The 23342-nt window shown below is 50.5% G+C and overlaps 1 protein-coding gene across 3 annotated transcripts in view; it reads right to left on the minus strand.

Moving 5' to 3' along the window:
* The window catches only part of C3H4orf50 (chromosome 3 C4orf50 homolog), a 55708-nt gene that overhangs the window by 20610 nt on the left and 11756 nt on the right, over nucleotides 1-23342 (minus strand). For all 3 annotated transcript variants that reach the window (XR_005357264.1, XM_038533410.1, XM_038533409.1), the window contains exons 4-7: nucleotides 14402-14531; nucleotides 13198-13325; nucleotides 10175-12628; nucleotides 3181-3333 (exon numbers count right to left, since the gene is read on the minus strand). Coding sequence is in view for 2 of the 3 variants with exons in the window: in XM_038533410.1 (XP_038389338.1) it covers nucleotides 3181-3333; nucleotides 10175-12628; nucleotides 13198-13325; nucleotides 14402-14531 (2865 nt within the window). In the remaining variant the exon portion in view is untranslated. The remainder of the gene's footprint in view (nucleotides 1-3180; nucleotides 3334-10174; nucleotides 12629-13197; nucleotides 13326-14401; nucleotides 14532-23342) is intronic.

The following is a 23342-nucleotide window of genomic DNA, read 5'->3' on the forward strand; positions in this document are numbered from 1 at the left end:
GGGAAAAGCAAACCAAACCCCACAGATCTCCCAACTTCATGTTCACTGAGATGGTTATCTCTAGTCGGTAGTGGATGTTGGCAAGCTCATGGAGAGGTTGGGGCCTCTGTCCAAGCCGGTGGGAATGGAGAACGGAGCTATCGGAGACTGGCCTTCATGTAACTATGGTTGATATGCTCCCTTATTATATTACAAGAATTTCATCAGAGAATGGAAACCTATAAAAAAAGAACCAAATGGCAAGCTGTGGGAATTGCCTAGCTGGCTCAGTTGGTTAAGTGTCTGACTCTTGATTTTGGCTCAGGTCATGATCTCAGGGTCGTGAGACTGAGCCGCACATTGGGCTCCATGTCAGCAAGGAGTCTGCTTGAGATTCTCTCTCTCTCCCTCTGCTTCACTCCACCCCCACTTATGTTCTCACTTGCTCTCAATCTAAAAAAAAAAAAAAGTAAAATAAAATGAAAATGAAAAAAGAACCAAATGGAGGGATGCGTGGGTGGCTCATGGCTCAGTCAGTGAAGGATCTACCTTTGGCTCATGTCGTGATCTGGGGGTCCTGGGATAAGGCCCTGCATGGGGCTCTCTGCTCAGTGGGGAGCCTGCTTCTCCCTCTCCCTTTGTCCCTGCCCCTACTTGTGTGTGTGTTCTTTCTCTCTCTCTCTTGCTCTCTCTCTCTCTAATAAGTAAATAAAATCTCTTTAAAAAAGAGCCAAGTGGAAATTCTAGGACTGCAAAATACATTACCTGAAATCAAGAACAAAAACAATGAGTTTATAAGTAAATCTGACTCCCCTGGAGAGTATTAACTGGAAGATGGATTAGAAAGAAATATCCAAACTGAAGAACAGAAAGAAAGAAAAAACATTGAAAATAACGAAAAGCAGATTTCAGAAGATATTGGGTATGATAAAAAGCCCTAACGTGCAACTGGAGTTATATTTTTCACAAATCAGTGACAGACAGGAGAAAAAAGTCCTAACAGCCCCTTGCTGGCTGAGGGCATGGTGAGGAACATTCCCTGTTCACTGCCTGGGCTTTGGAAGGGGGTGCCAGCACTGGGAAGGCACTCTGCAATATGTATTCAGAATCAACACTACCTCCACTCTGGATCAGTAATCCCATAAAAAATAATATATAAATTAATGGAAATGACCCCAGATCCAACAACAGGTGAATGAAAATCATATCCACTTAAAAGACTACCACATAGGCAAAAAAATATTGGGCACAAAGTCTAGAAAGCAACACAGACATGAAACTCTTAAGTATAGTGCATCTGATTATGCAAAGAATGCACGGGAAGGGAGCCAGAGATTACATCACAATGTTGGTGGTGTAGTTTTCATCCATCAGCTTGTCAAAAACATGTAAAATGTGATAACATTCAGGGTAACAAGCACAGGCAAACATGTACACTCATTTATTCCCGGAGGAAGCATAAATGATGCAGCCACTCTGGAGGGTTATTTGCCGTTATGTATCAAAGTTAATTACACACATATCCTTTGACCCAGTAATTATTTTCTAGAATTTTACCCTTTGACTATGTAGCAGAAACATATCCCAATACAGAGACATAGAAATGTTCACTAAGCTTTGTTTATAAAGCAAAGAAACAGAAGCAATAATCTTTAAAAATAAATAAATAAATAAATAAATAAATAAATAAATAAATAAATAAATAAATAAAAGGGATGCCTGGGTGGCTTAGCTATCGAACATCTGCTTTTGGCTTAGGGTGTGATCCCAGGATCCTGGATCGAGTCCCACACCGGGCTCCCTGCATGGAGCCTGCTTCTCCCTCTGCCTAGGTCTCTGCCTCTCTCTCTCATGAATAAATAAGTAAATAAAATCTTAAAAAAAGAGAGAGAGAAAGAAACAGAAACAATTTGGATTTTCACAAAGAATTGATTAAGTAAGTTATGTTTTGGCCTTATGAAAAAATAATAGGAAGATTTTTTTAAAATGAGGTCAGTTTGTATGTGTTGATATGGAAACATCAAGATTTTCTGTTAAATGAGAAAATCAACAGGGTCCTTCAGTGGCTCAGTTGGTGAAGTGTCTGCCTTTGGCTCAGGTTATGATCCCGGGGTCTTGGGATTGAGCCCCGCATGCGGTTCCCTGCTTGCAGAGAACCTCTTTCTCCCTCTCTCCACTTATGTTCTCTTTAGCTCTTTCTCTCTCTCTTAAATGAATAAATAAAATCTTTGGTTTTTTTATGTTCATGAGAGACACAGAGAGAGGCAGAGACACCGGCAGAGACACAGGCAGGCTCCCTGCAGGGAGCCCAGTGAGGAACTTGATCCCAGGACCCCCGGATCACGACCTGAGTCAAAGGCAGATGCTCAACCACTGAGCCACCCAGGTGTCCTGAATAAATAAAATCATAAAAAAAAAATCTTTTTAAATAAGAAAATCAAGATGCAGAATATTTTTGTATGGTATAACTTCAAATATGCATACACATCCACAGATACACTGAATGTGAGTAGATAGGCTTGAAAAAAATGCTGGAGCTCAGAAGGGGTTGGGGTCAAAGGGAGAAGGGATTCTTCTTCTTTTTTTTTGCATTTAAAAAATGAGATAATTCTAGATCTACATGTAGTTGTAAGAAATGACACAAAGAAATCCCTTGTATCCTTTGCCCTGTTTCCCCCAAGGGGAACATTTTGCAAAACTATAGTATATTACAACTCTATAATATCAATTTTATTGGTACAATCTACCAACCTTATTCAGATATCTCTAGTTCTACTCTTACTGTGTTCACTATGTTCTGTGCAATTTTATCACCCACGAAAGTTCACGTCTACATCATCACAGATAAGGTAATGGACACTTTCTCAAATCTACAAGGATCTTTCTGCCCTTTGATAAAATCACACTCACTTCACTCCTACAGAGGAAGGACTTTTATTTATGTAACATTTGAAAACTAGTTAGACTTTCTAGAAAATCCACATGTATTCCTTACCTTCAGATGGAAGAGAATTTAGCTGAGGGGAGGGATTACAAGCCTCCCTTCTTTCCCCATACTGCTCTTTACTTTGGAAATCTAATAAATACTACCAAATCGCAGGGAATGGTGAGAGCTTGCCTGATTCTTTTTTCCATTCTCACAACTCCCTGGAGTGTGGGAACATTTCATTAGGCGGGAAAGGAAGTGTGGCTCCAGCCTACCTCGCTCTTGAGCTGGTCCCGGAGGCAGGTGGCTTCCCGGTAGGCTGACGTCAGGTCTCTGAGCTGACATTGCAGGGTCTGCCCCTGGTGCCGGAGCTGCTGGACTTGCAGCCTCAGGTCCTCCCTGGGGGTGTCCACCTCCAGGTCCTGCAGCTGTGGAAATCACCGATCGAAATGAAACGCTTAGGTTACCTTATTTTGCAAGTAATTTGCCTTAGCAAACCAGAGGACCCATTTTCCTTCTTAATTTTTTTCACCTTACATTTTTTTCTCAAGTCAAAAATTCTAGAAAATAAAGTTACAGAAATAAGTCACCCCAAATCCTAGTAGCCAGAATAATTGTTGTTATTATCCGTATATTTTTTCCAGTCTCTTTGCTATGCCCTTATGTATGGGCACGTGTGAGCATGTGGCCCATGTTGGCTTTTTTGAGTGTGTTGGTGTTGGGGAGGGTCTGGGGAATCGTAGAATAACAGTCTAGAATGTGATTTTCAGATATATATATATATATTCAGATATATATATCTTTGGCACATATTTTCAAAAATATGCAAAATGGCATGGCATTCTAGAATCTGTTTCAATAGATTTCGGTCACCACTCTGCTAAAAAAAGTATAATGAATGGAACTTAAGGTTCAAATCCAATTATGAGATGCTTATTACATTAAAGCATGATCTGTTTATATAAAACAGAAGATATTGCATTTTCCCCTGAGCATTTTTCTTAAATCAGTTAAAAATAGTCACTCACTCTTTTTGGGTCAGACATGAGTGGGTTTCATATGGATGTCATGGGGAATTTCTGGGAGGTGGAAAGATGGGAAGGAGAAGTGATTTGGCACTTTGGGAGGGGTGGTTAAAAGGAGTGATGTTACTGCCCCCAGTGGTTCTGTATTCTAAAGTTCTATTTTTTAATAACTTCTATACACACTTGCACACAGGCGTGCATATATACACATACGTACACACATGTATTTTCTCTATATAACATTTAACATATAATTTATATCTTTGGTATCCAGTTTTTATCCCTCAATACCATGTCAGGAACACTTTTCCATATTGCAAAATAATGTTGAAAACACCGTTGTTAGCATACATGGAGCATTCTGTGGCATGCTGAATGCTCAGGTCATTCTAAAACTTCGCTGCTGTAATTGGAGCTGTCATAAACACCCTTCCACAGATGACTCGGGGACAGACCTCTGAGTTCTTCCCTGGGATTAGCAGAGGGGGAGTTTCTGCAGCCAGGGCCTGAGAATCATTAAACAACCAATTCATATGCTAAGGTGGCCTACAAAGGAGCAGTACTGCTAAGCCTCAGGCTCTGGGCTCTGGTTTTCGGAGCCCAGAAGCTCAGAGGCTTCTCAGATTCCCTTCCTCTGCTATGGCAAACCATCCTTCATTTAAAGCAGCTGCTTGGGAATTTGAGGCCTGTGAAAGTCATCTCTGCTTGTGCTCTTGGCCTAGGTGTGAGCCGGGAGGTGGGGCCTGAGCCATTCTGCTGGGAGAGGAGAGAGAGGATGGTGTGAGGACAGAATCAACGTGCTTCGCGGCTGAAGAGGCCTCCTCCTCGTTAGTAAAGAAATCCGAGAGCAGAATGTGGCTTTCTTCTAATTAATAGAAATTCACAGAGCGTGGGCCTGAGATACACAGGCCGGGCGCTGTCAAGAACAGATGGGTGCTCCGGATGGTTTCATGAAATCCAGCTCTAAGACTTGCAAAACAAGTTGGCCTTGCTGGGAAGTTTGGTGTCTTCACTGCATCCCCTCCCCAGTGACTTAGATGAAGAGTTTGCCCCAAAGATCCTAAGAGAGTACCCCTAGTACATTTCTAAAGAGAATGAACATATGGGATGAGGGCCAGCCCTGCCTGCCCCATGGGACCACCCAATGGTCTTGTGAACGGCCCCATAATCCACTTGCTCCCAAACACGCATGATTGGCACAGGCTCTGGCCACACGCTCCACCTGGGCTGAGAGACATGGTGCATATGGACCTCAGGGAATTCTATCTGGTGGGGAACATTGACAGAGAAATAAGTAGCTCGGCACAGCATGGTGAGGGGAAGCTGGAAGGCACTAAACCAGGCATCCATGGCCATGGGGGTGGTGGGTGGCAAATGTATCACAACTGCTCTCTGGGCTGGTGGATGAGCACCAGAATCTGTACCATTTGCTGATTCCCATGGTGTAAATGTTCCCACCATGATCAATGACAAGCTATGGAAATGCGTCACATCTCTGCACTGAGCCCATCCAGCAAGCCTGGGAGGAGCTGCCCTGTAAAAGGAGGCCCCAAGGATGAGCTGCAGTTCCCAGGAGAACACTGGGGTTGAGGGGGAGCAGACAAGGATGCCGATGGGTGGAGGAGGGTGGGACGTAAACAGCAATAGCTAAGGCTCCCTGGGCCTGGATTAGAATTCACCAGACGGAATTGGGATGGATTTCACATTATGTACAAGAGGAAGAGACAGAAGGATTTTAAGTAAAATAGCAACATGATCAAGTTTGTGACTTGGGATGATGGAAAGGGGAAGCTTTCTTGTTTCTGCCTCCTGTCATCAACAAACCTCATTTCTTTGAACCCTGGTTTTTATCTGGAATCCTCCCTTCTTTTAGTTCCAAATTCCTCCACTCTGGCTTCATCCCTTGGCATTATCCCTTGACTGTAAAGTTGTTTTGACTGTTCCTCTGCACCCTCCTCCAGCCCTTTTCCTCACAGGAGACAGTGATCTTTTTACAAAAGAAATTGAACCATGTTGTTCTCCTATTTAAAAGCCCCCTTGCTGCATTTAGATGGGGTCATAACTGGGACCTACAGGCCATCTGAGCCCTACCTCATCTCACAACATACCCTACCCTTGCCCATGTGATCCCAACACACTGGCTACTTTCTATTTTTCCAACAAACCAGGCTCAGGACCTGGCCATGTGCTTCCCTCTCTGCCTGAAAAGCTCTTCATCCACCACCCCCTTCCCACCTTGAAATGCTCAGCTCAGTATTCCTCTCCTCAAAGTCCAGTTTCTACTAGGTCTGACTAGCTGAGATTGGACAATAATAAAATATGGAGAAATGCACAATTCTTTGCAAACACTGAATGGCAGCCAAGGCAGGGCCATAGTCCTTGAGGAAAGGAATGCACATCAAGTTGAGCTCCACATTCTTCCTCGATTTCTCTCTGGAGCATTTTCCCAAACCATGGGTCAGAAGTGGAACCCAAACTGCGAGTGGTGTTCCTGCTAGATGGGGGACTCAAAGGCTGGAATTCAGAGGTGCTCTGATATCTGGGTCTGTGGAACAAAATAACAGAAAGGAGAGAGCCAGGTACTGCCCTAGAAATGCCCCCTTGGCTCCTTGGCTGAGTCCTAAGCTGGGCAGCACAGTGCAGGACTCGGATTCCTAAGCGAAGAGAAGCTGGCCTACCTATTGCTGAAGAGACTTCAGAGGTCACCCACTGCTGCCAAGATGGCAGATTTCTGGCTGAGCCCAAATTGGGTGTCCTCAGTGAATGCTCAGGGGAGTCAGCCGCTGTCATGGAAAGACCATGCCCTGGAAGCAAGGTCCATACTTTAGGAGGAAAATCAAACTCTAGGACTAGGCCAAAACTAACATATCCCTGCACAGGAATGATACCATCTGCTGATTATTCCACTACCTGCCAGAACAAAAGGCACTCAGCATTCTCTGGTGGAGATAATAACCAGGAGTCTCTGCAATATATCTATATGATGTCCAACATAGAATTTTTTTTTTAATTACTGGACATGTGAAGAAGCTGGAAAATGGGACTTAACCAAGAAATAAAACAGCCAATAAAAACAGACCCAGGGATAATACAGATATTGGCATTAGCAGACAAGACCTTCAAAACAACTCTGATTATATATTTTTAAAAATATAGGAAAGATCAACAAAGTGAGTGAAAAGACAGAGTATTTCAATAAAGAATCCGAATCTCTTAGAAAGGATAAAATGGATATTCTAGAGCCACAAAAGATAACAAATGAAATTCAGAACTCATTGGATGGAATTATCAGCAGATAAGACAACAGAACAGAATTAGCGAACTAAACAACAGGTTGATAGACAATTCAAACTAATGCACAAAGATGAAAAAAAGGAGAAAAAAGTTTCAAAAGATGTGGGATATAATCAAAAAGTCTAGATTCTAGGAAACAAGAGAAAAATAGGACAGAACAAAATATCTGAATAAATAATGACAAAAAATTCTCCAAATATGATACAAGACTTGAATACACAATTTTAAGAAGCTCAGAAAAATCCAAGCAGGATCAATACAAATAAAATCACACCAGGCACATCACAGTCAAATTGCCAAAAACCAAAGATAAGAAGGGAATCTTAAAAGCAGTCAGAGATAAAATAACATACTTATTTCATGAAAACAAAACCAAACAAAACAATCATGATAAAAACAACCAATTTTGAACAGAAACTATGGGAGCCAGAAGGTAAACGCAATGAGATCTGCAAAGTGCCAAAAGAGGGGGAAATACCTGCCTACCTAAAATTCTGAATCTAGCCAGGGGGAAAAAATCTCTTAAAAATAGAAGTTGAAGTTTGTTTTCATAAAAAGAAATATGAGAGAATTCATCACCAGCAGATCCTTACTATGAGAAATGGCAAAGCTCTTTAGGCAGAAGGAAAACAGATCCCCAGGGGTGGGAGCAAGAATGCACAGCTCAGGAGCAAGAGGAGATCTGGATAAATGCAGAAGATCATTGCCTGTTTGGAATAACAATAGTAACAATGCCTTATGAAGTTTATCATATATAGATGTAATATGTATGACAAAGATGAGGAAAAGAAGAAAGAGTGAGGATAAACTATTAAAATTTTTGCATTATTTATTGATAATTATTAATGTATTTGGAATTTCCATATTACATGGTAAAAGCACTAATTTAAGGTACATTTAAATAATTAATAGGTACATTTTGAAATCTCTAGGGTAAGCACTGAGGGAATGATACTAAAATGTATAGCAGAATGAGCTAATGGAGCAGAAAAAGGAATAATAGAAAATATTTATTTATACCAAAAACAAAGGCAAGAAAGGAGAAATAGAACAGAACAAAGAAAACATATAGTACGAAGGGAGACAAACACTTAATTCTATCATCACGTGTACAAAATGTACATGAACCAAACACCTCAACTGCAAAGCAGAGGTTGTAAAATTCAGCCAAGTAAACCAACCACATGCTGTTTCAAAGAAACACACTTTCAATATAAAGATGCCCATAAGTTGAACGCAAAAGGGTAGATGGTATAAAAGAAGTTGGATTCCATGAAAACACAAAGGGAACAAAACTGGTGTGATCACTTCAATATCAGACAAAGTGCAATTTGGGCAAGAAGTGTGAGAGGTAATGAGGGACATTTCATCACGATCAAAGAGTCAAGTCAGTAAAACATAATTGTAAGTCTGCATGTGTCTCATAAATAACTTCCAGATACATGAATCAAAAGTAACATAACCAAAAGAAGAAATACACAAATGCACACTCAGAGATTGTAAACATATCTGGGTAAAGAACAACGTGAATAGATGGCCTGTTGGTAAAGATACAGAAGATCTGATCGGCACAATTAACCAGCTTGGCCCAATCCTTATACTCAACAACGGCCAACTATTTATTCTTTACAAGGACCTGCAGGATATTTACCCAAATAGACCATAACCTGGTCAATAGAACAAATCTCACATTTAAAAAAACTAAAATAGCATAGTATACGTTTTCTGACAACAGTGAAATAAAACTACAAATCAGAAACAAAACTAGAACTACAAAATTTGGCAGGTGCTTGGAAATTCAGCAACACACTTCCACATAACCCATGGGCAAGGAGAGACACACAAATGGAAGCTGGAAAGTCCTTTGAAGTGAACGGACATAAAAGCACAACACATCAAAATGTGCGGGACGTAGTTGAAACCGTGCTCAGAGAGAAATGCGTAGATGGGAGCGCACAGATCACAAAAGAAGAACAGCTGAACATCAATGATTTAAGCTTCCAACACGAGAAGCAAGAAAAAAGGACAGCCAACCAAAAAGTGAGTGAAAGAAAGCGAACAATGAAGGTATAAACAGAATCCAGGGAAATAAAATACAGACATACAATGAGGAAAATGGACAAAACCCAAAGAGATCCTCTGAAGCGATTGATAAAATTGCTACCGGGAGAGGGAAAGAATGAACATGAGTGGATACAAAGGACTCGACACTAAATGTCTTTCAGACATGCAAGACCCCGTGAGAATATCACGAACATTTCATCCTGGGATTCCTGAACATCGGGTACCCTCCGCACGTGTGACAGTGATGCAGGAAACCCCGTGTCTTGGCCAAATCACAGATGTGCTAAGTGCAGAGCTGGCTTCGACCTCCAATTACATCCTAAGGTCCTTGCTCTTTCCATTGTCCCTTTCGGGACCCAATGTGGAGTTTAATTGAGGTGTTGGCCAACCTACGGTGTCATCATATTGAAATACATAAATGTGCCAAGTCAACACGTGGTACACCTTAGGCTTATACAATGTTATATGTCAGTAATATCTTTCAAAGGGGGCGGAGAGAGAGAGAGTGTGTGAGAGAGAGAGAGAGAGAGAGGGAGAGAGAGATGCAATGCACAGAGTTAGGACCTGGACTGCTTGACAAACCCCTGGATATGAAAACACGAGCTCTGATCTTGCAGCATCAACACCACGTGGACCGCAGTCCCACCTGATACCCATGGGAACAGGCTAAGAGGAGGGGCAGGTTTGCATCTCAGGTTGTGGGCAGGAAGGGACGGCCCAGGTGGCCGTGCCAGCCCCCTCCCTCCTGCCACATGACTGCCTCTTACTTAGTGGGGATGATGACGGACGTCCTCCAAGGGCTGCCGGAGGAAGGAGGAAAGCGGGTGGTCAGCACTCTAGAAAGCTAGCGAGATGCCGAGGAAGCCGCTCTGTGTGATGAGCCTACCTGGGGGCCATGGCTCAGGGCCCTCGGAGCTCGCCCTGGGTCTGTAGGGCACCGTGGTCTCTTCTCCTCCTCTCCCAAATGTGCTTCCTTTGCTCCTGCTCCACTGATGCTTCCGTGCGGGGCACAGGACACTTCGGCGCTTCCCCAGGCCAAGGACGGAGCTGCAGAGTTGGCATCGTATCTGGAATTCTCCGTGCCTAAGGCAGGCCCCATCCACCGGCCGGCCACACCTGATTTCGCCACCAAGGGCGGCCCGTGGGCTCTTGGAGTCAGTTGCCCGGAAAGTGGAGTCACCTGCACCCCCCTGTCCACAGCGTTCCCCTTGTCCCCGGGCATCTTGCCTTCCCCCTGCAGACCCTCCTCTGCTCCTACCGAGCGACCCACGGCTGTGCTCGCCCCCAACGCGACCTCCGTCTCCAGGACGCAGACCCTGCGCAGAAGGTGGGCATGTTCCCCCCTGAAGGCCCGGACCGAGTCTTCTATCCCCAGCACCACGCCCTTCATCAGCTCTTCGTGGCTGACCCCGAGCTCCGAGATCAGTGCCTTGAGCTCCCGGTTTTCCAGGGTGATGTGCTCCATCACACCTTTGGATTTTCTGACGCTCTCCAGTGCGGCTTTCTGGAGCTGGGCCAGGTGCCCTTTCAGCTTCTCGTTCTCCTCTTCGAGGTCAGAAATCTTGCCGTAACTTTTCACATTGCAGTCTTCCAGGTCAGAGATGACCTGCCAACTTTGGTCCAGCTCCCCCTTAAAGTCAGTGATGTCCTCTAACAGCATGCTGTTTTCCCGTTCGAGCGTGGCTATCCTTGTCACATTCCTGTCCCTCTCTTTTTCGAGGACGCACAGTTTTCTATGGCATCTCTCTCGGTCAGCCCGAAGCTCAGCGTTGTCATGTAAAAATTGGCTTCTCTCTTTCTTCAGTCCAGAAATGAGCTGATGAAACCTCCTCCTCTGTCTCTCAAAGGCTCTCGGTGCCTGGTTCCGGCCCAGCTCCGAGGGCCACTCTGGGCCCGGACTCACGTGATCCAAATCGGTCACCATCCCTGGAAGGCCCGCGCTGGCTCCCACGGCCTCCATCTCTCCTGGTCTACCCCCTGCTCTAGTCTCCCCGGGTTTGACTTCCCTGGCCAAACACATCTCCAAGCCCTGGTTGCCCAAACCCTGCCGGGAGTAAGCGTTCCCCTGGCAGCTGTGCCATTTCAGAGCCACGCTCCTGCTCTCCCCCGCCAGCCTGGAGGCTTGCTGCCACCGTCCCCCGCCCCCAAGCTCCAGGATGGAGAGTTGCTGGAAACAAGCTTCCATCTCCTTTTCAAATTCATCTATTCTGAGCTCAGAACCGCCAGATCCTTTGCTCAGCACCCATGGGCTACTGATGGGCTCGGTCCCCTTGGGTGAAAAGGCCACTCTGGGGGACAGTGTCAGACCTCCCTCTGCTGCTGGGAAGAGTGTATCGCAGCCTGCACATTCCATGGGACCAGGCTCCTCCGGGATGTCGCTGTGGCCCAGACTGGACCCTTCTAGAGGCCATGACTCCTCCTCCTTCTCTTCTTGCCCTTCATCTCCAGCGCTTTCCTCTTGCAGATGCAGAGCATTTCCAGACCACGCAAGAGTTTCTTCCTTGGCCGGCCCTGCAAGGAGCTGAGCACCTGCTGGAGACAGCCTCTGGGCACCGAGGGCCCTGGCTGTGGGGTGCTCTTTCTCCTTCTCCTCCTCCTCTGATGAAAGCCCTCCCTCCATCCCCCTCCCACTCAGGGCTGTGGGTCCCTTGGTTGACATTGAGGCCTCCTCCTGCAGAAGAGGCAGTGGGGACTGTGGCCCGGGCCCGGGGCAGGAGGCAGAGGCCTGGGTTTCTAAAGCCCCGTTCTCGATCAGCACGCCCTCTGGGGCTCCAACGCCAGCCCACAAGCTCGGGTTTTCTCCGCTTTCCTGACTTAGCTTACTCTTGCCACCGAGGTCTTCCTCCTTCCTGCCCGCAGCCTTCCTCACCCCCTGCTCCTCGGTTCTCCACTCCGGTCCTCCTCCCTCCTTCCAAGGGTCTTTTAGATCTCTGGGCCCTCTCCTGGGAAATCGCTGACTTGCAGTCTGTGGGGACTCCTGGCAGAGCGAGGCTTTGTGGCTCTTTTCCCAGTGACGATCTCGACCTGGTTGTCCTGAGGCTCTGGGAGCAGGCGACGACCTGGCATCCAGCACCTGCTCCATTTGGGATTCTTGTGGCGAAGTCTCTTGGAGCAGCAGTGGCAGCAGCAGGGAAGGGGGGTCCCCAGCTGGCCCCCAGGGAGGGAGTGTGGACGTCTGCACCAGGAGAAAGGATCCCTGGGCCTGGGCGGCTGCTAGCCTCTGCTCTGAAATCCAGGCCAGCTCCACGGGAAGGAGTGAGCTGTCCCTGTACTGTCCGGAGGGGCAGCCGCAGATGAGGAGGAGAGCCTGTTCATCCATGCTGGGTTCCGCCGGAGTCGGCTAAGGACGGGAACAGAAGAGAAGATATGAAGCAGCCCCTTCCTCCACTTAGCCCCACACCTCTCTGACCTCATCTCCTGATGCTCCCCCACCCAGCCATATAGGCCTCCCCAACATGCCGAGCCTGATACCACCCCAGGGCCTTTGTACCTGCTCTTCCCTCTACCCAGAATATCCTTCTCCAGATCCCTTCATGACTCACTCCCCATCCATTCACATCTCCGCTCAGATATTAGTTCCTCAAGAAGCCCCCTGGCCATGTCACTGCACTGATTGTATCCCTTTTACTGTGCCCCCACCCTCCTCTCATATCCTCTGCATATCTGTGTGTGCACAGATATGTGATGGGACAGCTGGGCCTGGACACGCGGTTGTGGGCTCCCCACCTGCCCACTCACTCCCCATCTAGGTCTCAGGGTGTTACATTCAGTCTTCCCAAGTCTCTCTCTCAGTTATTTCCAGAATGTCCTTCCAAACACTTCTGCAGCCCCTTCTCCCACCTTCCACACGCAGTAGGGCTGATCAGACCTGGCCGGCACCCTGGGCGTGCAGAAAGCCTCTGGCCTCACCCGTCCACGGTCAGATCCTGTGACGTCTTCCAGGGACCCGTCTCTGGTCTCCAGGCCTGGCACCACAACCAGAGGGCCTTGTCCTGCTCCAACGCATCCCCAGGAGCAGCACCCCTCAGAGGGCTGGCCTGGAAGGCAAGAGGACCCCAGCAGTTAAAGAGACCCTCCTAGCAGTTTTGTCACAACTGCCACTAGCGACTAAGCCACCTGCTCTTGGGATGACCTGGCGCTGCTCACTGACTCAAGTCCTTTGAGCCAGAGGTGGCCTGATGATCACCACCACTTGCCAGGGAAGGAAACCAAGGCTTGGAGATGGGAATGACTGTCTGCTGACAAGCAGCAGATTGGGCCTGGAAGCCACGTTGGTTGACCATGAAGCTCATGCAGGTGACAAAACCCATCATACTTCCATCAACCCGGGCACCCTCATGGTCACACAGGGTCATAATCCCCTGCTCCCAACCCCACAAGGCTGGCGTGCAGATAAAGGAGCCGGGCCTCGGCTTCACTACCAGACAGGCCCCTCCTTCTTCTCTGAGGACAAATTTGACCATTGATTTGCCAGCTCTGCTCCCCAGAAATAGGATAGAAAGGGACGGCAGCTGTGCAGGTCAGTGGCACCCCTGGGTATAAATAACCCCCTCATCTGTAACCCCATCTGGCCTGGGAAGACTGCAAATAACCACAGTGGGACATGGTGGCTTTGAGGCTCCCCAAGTGCAGTGGCTTTGCAGCAGGGCATTTAGAAGCCCAGTCTGAGACTGTGATCAGAGACATTGGTCCCCATTAGGGACAAGTTAGGGACAAGGGGCTCCTTAGCCCAGCAGCTCCCAGACCTTGCACCTATCTCACATCTGAGCTGTCGAGTGGTCGGCTGGCGATAGGATAGTCATTCCATGGTCTTCTGCAAAGACTCCTCCTCCTGAGACCCCTGCTGCCCGGTGCTGGCACCAGCGTCGCCTAGCCGGCCCCCTCCTGAAGGCTGAAGGAATGAGCCTAAATGTCTGGTTGAGCCCAAGTCAAGGATGTTGTCCTGGACATCGCAGACTCTAATCCCACCTCTTCTGGCTGTGTGACATCAAGCAAGCGACACTACCTCTCTGAGCTTCAGCTTCCTGTCTGTAGACCCCCCACCCCCGGACACACTGGCACATCCTAGGGGAGCTGGCCCATCAGTGGGCGACCCTACAGGCACCCCACATACCTGCTGAGCCTCTCGGTCCAGGGGCACTGGTGGAGCCGAGGGTGGCCTGCGGCTCTTGCCTTTTGGGAGCATCCGGTGCGTCCTCCCTGGGCAGGGACAGTGGTTCATCCTGGATTCGGCTCAGAGTGACCTTGAGGAAGACACAGGAGGAGAGCCATGAGTGTCCCCACAGTGGGAGAGGTCCCTCCAAGGCCATCCCAGGGACTCCAGTGGGAAGCCATGTCCCTGCCCCTGCTGAGGAGAGCAGAGGGCACGTGGCCCACCCCCCTGGCCTTGTGCTCTGGGTCCGGCGGACCAAACCCCCTCCTGCTAGCAGACAGCCAGGTGCAGCAGAGGAGCTTGTCTGTCCACTCCCCGAGCTTGCCCCCCCACTCCCCGAGCAGCACCAAAGTCTCCCAGGCCCCTCTCCTTCCCGTGCAAAAGGTCCCTCTGCGTCCCACACAGCAGGAGCAGGCACTTGCCCAGGGGCTCTGGGCGGACCCGTCCTTCAACTGTCAACAAGTCCCAGATGCTGCAGCTGGGTGTCCCTGGGCAGCACCCTCACCCCTCGGCCTCTCCCAAAAGGCAAGCCAAGTGTGCAGGGAGGAGCTTCCCAAGCCAGCACCCACCCTGCAGGGCAGTATTTAGAGAGAGCCCAGCTCTGACCCCCCACCGCCCGCCCTGTCCACAAGGGGGGGGACAAGTTCCCTCCAGCTTTCCACTGTCCCCCCGCTACTTCTAGCCAGGTTTGAATGGATGCTATTTGCTTCCCCGCTGCCTCCCCCACTAGACCACGAGTCCTTTGAGCCGTCAACTTGGCTTCACCTGGTCTGCACCCCCACCTGAGTCTGCCACACCGTAGGTGCTTAATAAATGTTTGATAGATACATATAGGCAGAACCTGCAGAAAGATGGGTGCTCAGCACCTATTCAGCAAGCACTTATTAGGCTCCGACTGTGTCAGATGCTATTCTAGGTGAAGGGGAAGTACGAGTGAACAGATAACACCGGTCCCTTTGTCACTGCCCCCCAGGTCCTCACCTGCTCTCAGCAGAGCCCTGCATGGACTCCCAGCTGGGCCCCCCTCTTCGCCCCCCCCACATCCTGCTCACAGTGCCAGGGAGCCCCCCTCCTCCGGCACGCACTCTCCCACCTACAGGGCCTCCCTTGTAAGGATGGGTTCAGGGCTGCGGTCAGGTGCGGTAGGACCATCCACCAGCTGTCAGGGGTGCCCCCGATGCTCCTCACTCTTGTTTCTGCTCACGGCAGCAGCCTCCCTGCCCGTCCTGAACCTGGTTCTCGCCTGCCTCTGCACCTCCGCATATGCTCTTCCTTCTGCCTGGCTGGCACGTCTTCCTAGGAAGGATGTGGTTGGCCTGCACCTCTCTCTCCCCCCTCCCTTTCACCCCTTCCCCAGCATGAGAGCAATCCCCCTGAAACAGAAACAGGAACAGACTGTTGTCTTGTCTCCAACTTTCCGTGCTTCCCACTGCGCAGAAAGAGAAAACCCCTGCCCAGCGGCGCCGCCCCCACCCTCATTCTGCTCCTTAAGGGGACCCGGCTCCTGCCCTGTGTCAGAGCCCCACACCCCCAGAGCCTGCTGCCGGCCTCTCCTTCTGCTCCTCTGCCCAGCCGACCTGCTCCCCTCTGGGCTCAGCCTCAGCAAGGCCTTCCCTGGCCGCCCCCACGTTAAGTCCATTCCCTCCTCAAGCATCTCCCCCTCACGCTCCGAGTTTGGGACCTCCCGCTGTCTGTGGGCTGGTCCATGGCACGTCCAGCATCCTCACAGACTAGGATTCCCACCCCTGGCTGCACCTTAGAACCACCCAGAGGCTTTTAACAGTCACGAAGCAGGACCTCGCCGCAAAGCAACGGAAGCCAGGGGCGCCTGGGCACCAGCATCGCACCGTGGGTGCCGGGCCGCCCAGCCACCCAGCCGCCTCTTGCCTTTCTCCACCTGCCTCCCGCATGAGCAGGACGGGGTGCTGTGGGCGGGGGCTGAAGGTCACGGCTGGAAAGAGGCGAGAGAGAGAGAGAGAGAGAGACAGAGAGACAGAGACAGAGACAGAGAGACAGAGAGAGAGACACACACAGACAGACAGACAGACAGGAACTCCAGGGGGAGCCAGCAGGAGAGCGGCAGAAAGGAGGAGAAAGGAACCGGCCAAGCAGAGCCTGGAGGCCACTGCCGAGCGCCAGCGCTGCTGCATGTTCCATTCTGCTTGGATTTCCTTCCCACACCCGAGCTGACTTCAGGGCGGCCCCACAATACTTCCTGGGCATCAGCTGAGTGCCAGGCCCTGCTCTGGGGCTGAGGACGCCGCCGTGGATCAAACTCACACACCCCTGCCTCCGGGAGGTGACTTGAGGGCGAGGAGGGGGCCTCCTAGAAGACGATGCTGTCCCCTAACCACCACCATCACCCCCCGCCACAGCTTCATTCCACAAGTGACAAAATCACTGCTCAGAGTGGGAGAGTGACTTGTCCAAGACCACACAGCACACGGGATGAGAGCACAGAACCAGAGCTCAGGTCTTGAACCCGATTGACTTTCTCTCCCCCTCCCCGCCCCTCTCTGCTCAGTCTGGTCAATCCTTCCTGCTCCTCAGTACTCACGGGAGCAGGGAACCCCAATTGGACGGGACTTTAGCTTTCATGTGCAACTATTTTAAAAAAATAAGCAAAAAAAGAAGAAAGAAAGAAAGAAAGAAAGAAAGAAAGAAAGAAAGAAAGAAAGAAAGAAAGAAAGAAAGGAAGGAAGGAAGGAAGGAAGGAAGGAAGGAAGAAAAGAAAGAGAAAAAAAGAAGAAAACAGACCAGACACAAACATGATCCATGTGTTAGAATATATCCTTCTGGGCTTTCTTCTACACAGAGACATTTAAATCCTTCCAAAAGTCTGTTTCTACAGAATGTCCATTTTTGCTCTGTGCATTTCTCCTCTGATGGTATCAAAGGATTATCCCCCGACAAATTCTTCTATAACGGTTTACGTTTCACAGCCGCCTAATAACCTCTGACATGAGGAAAGCCTTCACTTACCAAGGCAGCTCCTTCTTATTGAACATTAAGGTTGTTTCCAATTTTCACCAACTATCCACAGTGCTGAGGTGCTTGTAATATCTGACAACTCTTCAGAATAGAATGGAATCTCAAGCCTCGTGTATTTGTCTTATTATGTAACCAACAGACTTGATACCTTTGTGCAAGACCACTCACCATTCCTATTTCCTTTTACATTACTCATGTGTTCGTGGCTTTGCTACGCTTTATTATTATTATTAATAATAATTATAATTATTATTATTATTTGTATTCCCGACCTGTGTTTGAAAGCCCTCGCTTGCTGCTGCCAGGGCACCAAATGTGCAATCGGCACTTTTGCACAAACGTGAATGTGGGCAGTGAGCAAGGTGGGCGCCGCCAAGGACTGTGGAACGAGGAAACGATTCTTGTAACCGTCACCAGGGGTCGCTCTACACGCACTGCCAGCGCAGAGAGGCTCGAGGAGAGGAGGGTCCAGCATTCCTGAGGCTGGTGTCGCCTCGAGCTCCATCTCTGCTGGGGTGTGACAGCCTGACACTGACATTTTTAATTGTGTGCCTTCCCACCTCCCTGCACAAGCCTCCCTCTAGGCCAGGCCACAGCCTCTGTGCTGTCCCCGGCTGTCACAGTCTACAGACCCCGTCTTCACCGTCTGCACCTGTGTCTGTCTCCCCTCTAAATTTTCACCGAGCAGGGTCGTCTTTCCAGACCCGGTGCCCGCACAGTGCCTGGGGCATGGCAGGTACTCAGGGCACACTCCCTAAAAAGCAGACGCAGCTGCGGATAGGCCTTTCTTGTCTTGCAAACCACAGTCCTTTTAAATTTCCTTTCACCCACGCCCTGAACAGAAACCTCCTCCCCAAACACCTCCCCAGGCCAGGGTTTGTCCTTGCCATGGCCCTTTGCTTCAGGGACCTGGGTCCCAAGTGATTTGCTCTGGAAACTGGCAAGTGTGAGATCCCAGGCTGGTCATGTGCCTCCTCTGGACTGTGGGGTTGGGTATAAGGCTGCGGATCCCTGCCTGGCTACCTCCCAGAGCTGAGGAGATCCTGTTTGGAGAAGTAAATACAAAATGAGTAAAACATCTTCCGGAGATGATTAACATCACCATAACTCACACTTTGACGCCCAGAGCACATCAGAGGTAACAGTGGGTTGTTGGGGGCGGGGCTCCCTGATGACTTGCAATGGTTTTCTATCTGATGTGTGCTTTCGCGGGGCCAGACACTGCTCCTACTTTCCCAATTTCTATGCCTCCCTCCTGGCACTGCCATTGTGAGGCTGTCCCTCCTGCTAGAAGTTTCCATTTGCCATGGAGAGTGGAGTAAATATCTTCCCAGGTATCTTATCCAGTGAGCCACTAGCTTACCCAGAGCTCCTGGATGTGGCCAAAGCCTAGGGTTGACTCAGACAAGGAGCAAACACCAGCCAGGCCCTGCACAGTGAGAATTAGGGCCTCCAGAGGCGGGGCATACCACCACAGGGGCACAAGGAGGGGACGAGCTGGCATGAGATCAGGAAAGTCTTAAAGGAAGCAGCATTCCCACTCAATGGAGAGAGAGTAGCAGGGGTGTATTAAGTAGCTGAGGGGAGCAGGCAATAGAAGTTTCTAGACACAGGGAAGGCTGTAGGACAGAAAAGTCGAGTATTTGGGGGCTTGCGGGAGCTCAATGTAGCCAGGGCAGGGTCAGCGGAGGGAGCCCAGACTAGAGCAGCAGAGGCCCTGAATGCCATGCATAGGAGGTTGAACTTGATCCCAGAGTAATAGCAGATGGGAGGTTTACAAAAGGAGATCACTTGGGGGTCACCACAGTTATCCAGAGAAAGGCACTGAACACCTGCCTGTAGCTCTTCAGCCCTCCAGGTCCCAGCCCCTTTGGAAACACACCGTCATTGGCTTTGGGAAGTCACATCCCCATGTAATGTCCCCAGAACTCTGCCTACAATTTCATAGATGCGCAACCACAGTCCGCTGAAGTTGATACAACTTTACACCAAGACCCTGAAGGGCTGGCAGTTTTGTCATCAATAGGCTCCAGCACTTAAATGTTAGGTCTTAGCTACACTCCCCTGCGAGCTGGTAACTGGCTGGCACTTTACATCTCCCCAGCGGGCCCTCTCAGGAGCACTTCTTCCTCTCAAGATGGCCCTTTGTGACTCCTATATGCTCCACTTTGGCGTTGCCATTGCCCTTGGAGAGTAAGACAGAGCCTGGCAGACTGTCACACCCCGCGGCCCTGGGTCCAGCCCCCGGCCTAAATGCCAGGACCGCCAGCAGTGCCCACAGACTGTCAGGCCCCTCCCTCAGCCCCACAGTCCTCACTCAGATGATTTGTCATCCTGCATAGGTGGGGGTCTGTCTTGGACACTTTGCATCCCCTGTACTGAGCTAAGGCCCAAGCCAAGCGTCTGCACCAACTGGGTGCCCGTTAGATACTGATTATGAAGCCACCGAGCAGTCTGCGCTGGAGGAGTGGAGCATGGCGCGCAGGAGTTCGTGGGGGCACAACTCCTGCCCCACCACTGAGTACCTCTGCAACCCGGGGCAGGTCATGAGCCCCTCTGTGCCTCCACTTCCTCATCCGTGAAATGAGGATAAAATAGTGCCTCCCTCCGAAGATCGTGGGTGCACGACATGAGTGATAGAGAGCACGGGAAACAGAGCCCAGCACGAAGATGCTCTAGTAGGTGCTGGGGATCATCAACATCCACCCGCACAAAGCTGGCAAAGCTTCCTGCCATCGAGGAAGAGGAACCAGCAGTCTCACACCTCACAGGTCTTCACCACTGTTCCTCCAGGGGAACGCATGTCAGGGGCTGAACGGCGTCCCCCCGAATTTGTAAGTTAAAGCCTTAATCTCCAGTATCTCAGAATGTGACCTAATTTGGAAATCGGGAAGCACTTAGTTACGATGAAGTCCATTAGGGTGATCCATGACCTTATAAAAAGGGGATGTTTGGGTGCCGAGATAGACATGCAGACAGGGAAGGCGCTGGGAAGACACAGCGAGAAGGCCCAGGAGACGGGCTGGAACAGACCCTCCCCACAGCCTCAGAGGGAACCAACCCTGCCCACACCTCGACCTGGGACTTCCAAGTTCCAGAACTCCTGTTTAAACCACTCGGCTCACGGTTCTTCGTTATGGCAGCCCCAATAAATGACAATTTCCATCTACAGATGATTTATTTTCCAGAATTACAATAAGGTGCCAATATTAAATGTACACTGGTTTCCTTTTATCTGATGGATATAACAGAGGAAGAATGAACAGAACACGCAGAAAAGAGACGAGAGCATAAAGTAGTAATTTGTTTTAAATGGCCACAGGGAAACTCATTATTAAAATGATCTAAGCAGAGAGAAAATATAGAGCATTTAAAGTTTTAGTTAATTTGAAGTAGATTTATCCAAAGAAAACTTTGCGTTTGTTGTTGTTGTTAGTTTAACAAGTAGTCTTCTTCGAGTAAGGTGGCTCACTGATTTTTCCTTAAATGTAAATTGACCTGGTGGAGAGAAGCAGGATCTCCATCTTTTGAAAAGAGCTAACTCTTTCCAGGGAGGCAGGGCTGGTGCAGGAGACACAGAGCCCTTTGGACTCCCATCAAATCTGGATCAAGTTCCAGTTCTGCTTCGTACTAGCTGTGTGACCATCGATCAATGCATTACCTCTCTGAGCCTCAGTTTCCCTATACATGGGGTGGGGATACCAATCGTACCCACCCCACAGCCTTCCTGAGCATTAAATGAAACCATGCCTTTGGAAACTGTCAGGAGGGTGCTGAGCACAGGACAGGAATCTATTAAACTAAGTTTTACTCTTCTGTCAGTCAAATGAATAAATAAATGTCCAATCTGCCCTTGTTTGCAGTTCTTAAGAAACTTGCCCAGGATCACACAGCTACTAAATAAGAGAACCAGAAAGGGACCCAATCCTGTGTTTTCCGCTGCTAGTCCCGGGGACCTTCTGTGTGCTGCTGCGGGACTGAGGCTACATCAGACCCAGACCCTGCCCTCAAGGAGCTCACAGTCTAACGGAGGAGAAATGCAGATGCACACCTAACACCACTAGCAGGTGGTGCAGGAGCTATGCAGGAGGTGGGAGAGGCTGTGCAGGAGGTGTGCAGGAGGTGGGAGAGCATCATCACCTTTGGAAGGAAGGGATGGACTGGGAAGACTTCACAGGCACATGGCAGTTACCTAATAGTGCACACCCAAAGGGGCTCATCTGGCACACAGATTCATGAACTGCTGGATAGATGGATGGACAGGGGTGGACAGATGATGGGGGATAAAGGGTAGCTGGTTGGCTCCCTGTGGAGTCGCTGGATGGAAGGATGGACAAGCAGGTGGTAGGATGAATGAGACGGTGGAGTGTAGGTAGACACGTTGATGGATGGATGTGCAATCAAGTGGGTGGTACATGGGTGGACAGGCGGGTGGGTGGACGAGAAGGTGGACCGATGGGTAGTGGAGTGGCCGTGCTGAAGGACGGGTGGGTGAAGGTGTATGACTGGCTGTGCATTTTGGAGGGTGGGTGACTGTTGGAACCGGGATGGGTGGATGGGGCTGGTGGGGTTGGTGAGTAGATGAAGAGGAAGACTAGGGAATGAGGGAGCTGGTGACTCATACACATGGCTGCAGGATAACGTTAGAGGAGAACTGCAACATCATTGGTGCCCTGGCTTGAGGCCACTTACCGGGCTGCAGTGACCAGCAGCGGCGGGGCTGCGCGCGCTCTCCCCCGGGGCCCGGGCCCCCAGCGCCTGGCGAAGGCTCTGGTTTTGCTGGGCGAGGTCCTCCACCTGGGCCTGCAGGCCGATCTCCGACAGCTTGAGCTCGTAGATGCAGCAGCGCAGGTCCTCCAGCTGCCCGCGGAGCCGGCGCTCGGTGTCGCGCTGCCCCCGCAGCCTGCGCGCCGCCTCGGCCCGCTCCCGCTCCCGCTCCCGCTCCCGCTCCCGCTCCCGCTCGGCCTGCAGGGCGCGCAGCTCCGCGGCCTCCCCGGAGACGCCCCGGGCTCCGGCCGGGCCGGGAGGGCAGGGGCTGCCCGGGGCCGGGGCGTCCAGCTCGGCCAGCAGGAGGCCAGCCGCCCCGCACAGGCGCCGCACGTCCCGCTCCAGCCGCCGCACCTGCTCCCGCAGGCCGCGCTCCTGCTCGCGCACCAGGCCCAGCTGGCGCCGCTGCGTCCGCCGGCAGCGCTCCAGGGCCTCCGCCTGCCGCCCCAGCGCCTCGTCCTGGCGCCGCAGCCGCTCCCGCAGCCGCCGCAGCCGCCACCGCTGCCGCCGGGCCGCGCGCTCCTTCTCCAGGACCTGCAGGTTGGCGGTGGAGGAGGGCGTCAGGACGCGGCGCGGGCAACCACCGTGCTCTCACGGTCTTTATTGTAAACTTCCATATTGGGGGCATCAGGGTTTTGTTGTTTTTCTCGTGCATTAGTTTTAGAAATTAGACTATTGCATCCAATATTACTGATTTCATCACTGAGGGTTTTTTGGTGTCCCTGCAGATTTTGCAGAGGAGGAGTGCCTCCCTCGCTGCACCCCAGTAGGAGCCCTGCACACCAGGAGCTCCCTGGGGCCCTGGATGGAAACTGCGCTGGTAGGCATGGGCATCAGCTGCTGCAGGCAGAGAGGGCGCGCCAGTGGTTCCAATACTGAGTACCTCCACACCAGTGTGTACAGGGCTGCAGCCCGGACCCACTTGAGCTTCCCCATTTCCACCCAGGACCTCCCGATCTCTCCATGTCCCTAATGCTAAAGGGGTAATGCCTGGCCCTGCAGAAGTCGGCCTGCCCTGCTCCTGGCTCGTGAGACACAGCTCGGCAGCTGTTCCTTATTGTGAATACCTCCAAGCACTAGGTACTGTCACTATCCCCTTGGGACGCTCAGAAGCCGCTAACACAATATCACGGTGCTACATGTC

This window comes from Canis lupus, chromosome 3, assembly GCF_011100685.1.
Source record: "Canis lupus familiaris isolate Mischka breed German Shepherd chromosome 3, alternate assembly UU_Cfam_GSD_1.0, whole genome shotgun sequence".
Taxonomy (NCBI): domain Eukaryota; kingdom Metazoa; phylum Chordata; class Mammalia; order Carnivora; family Canidae; genus Canis; species Canis lupus.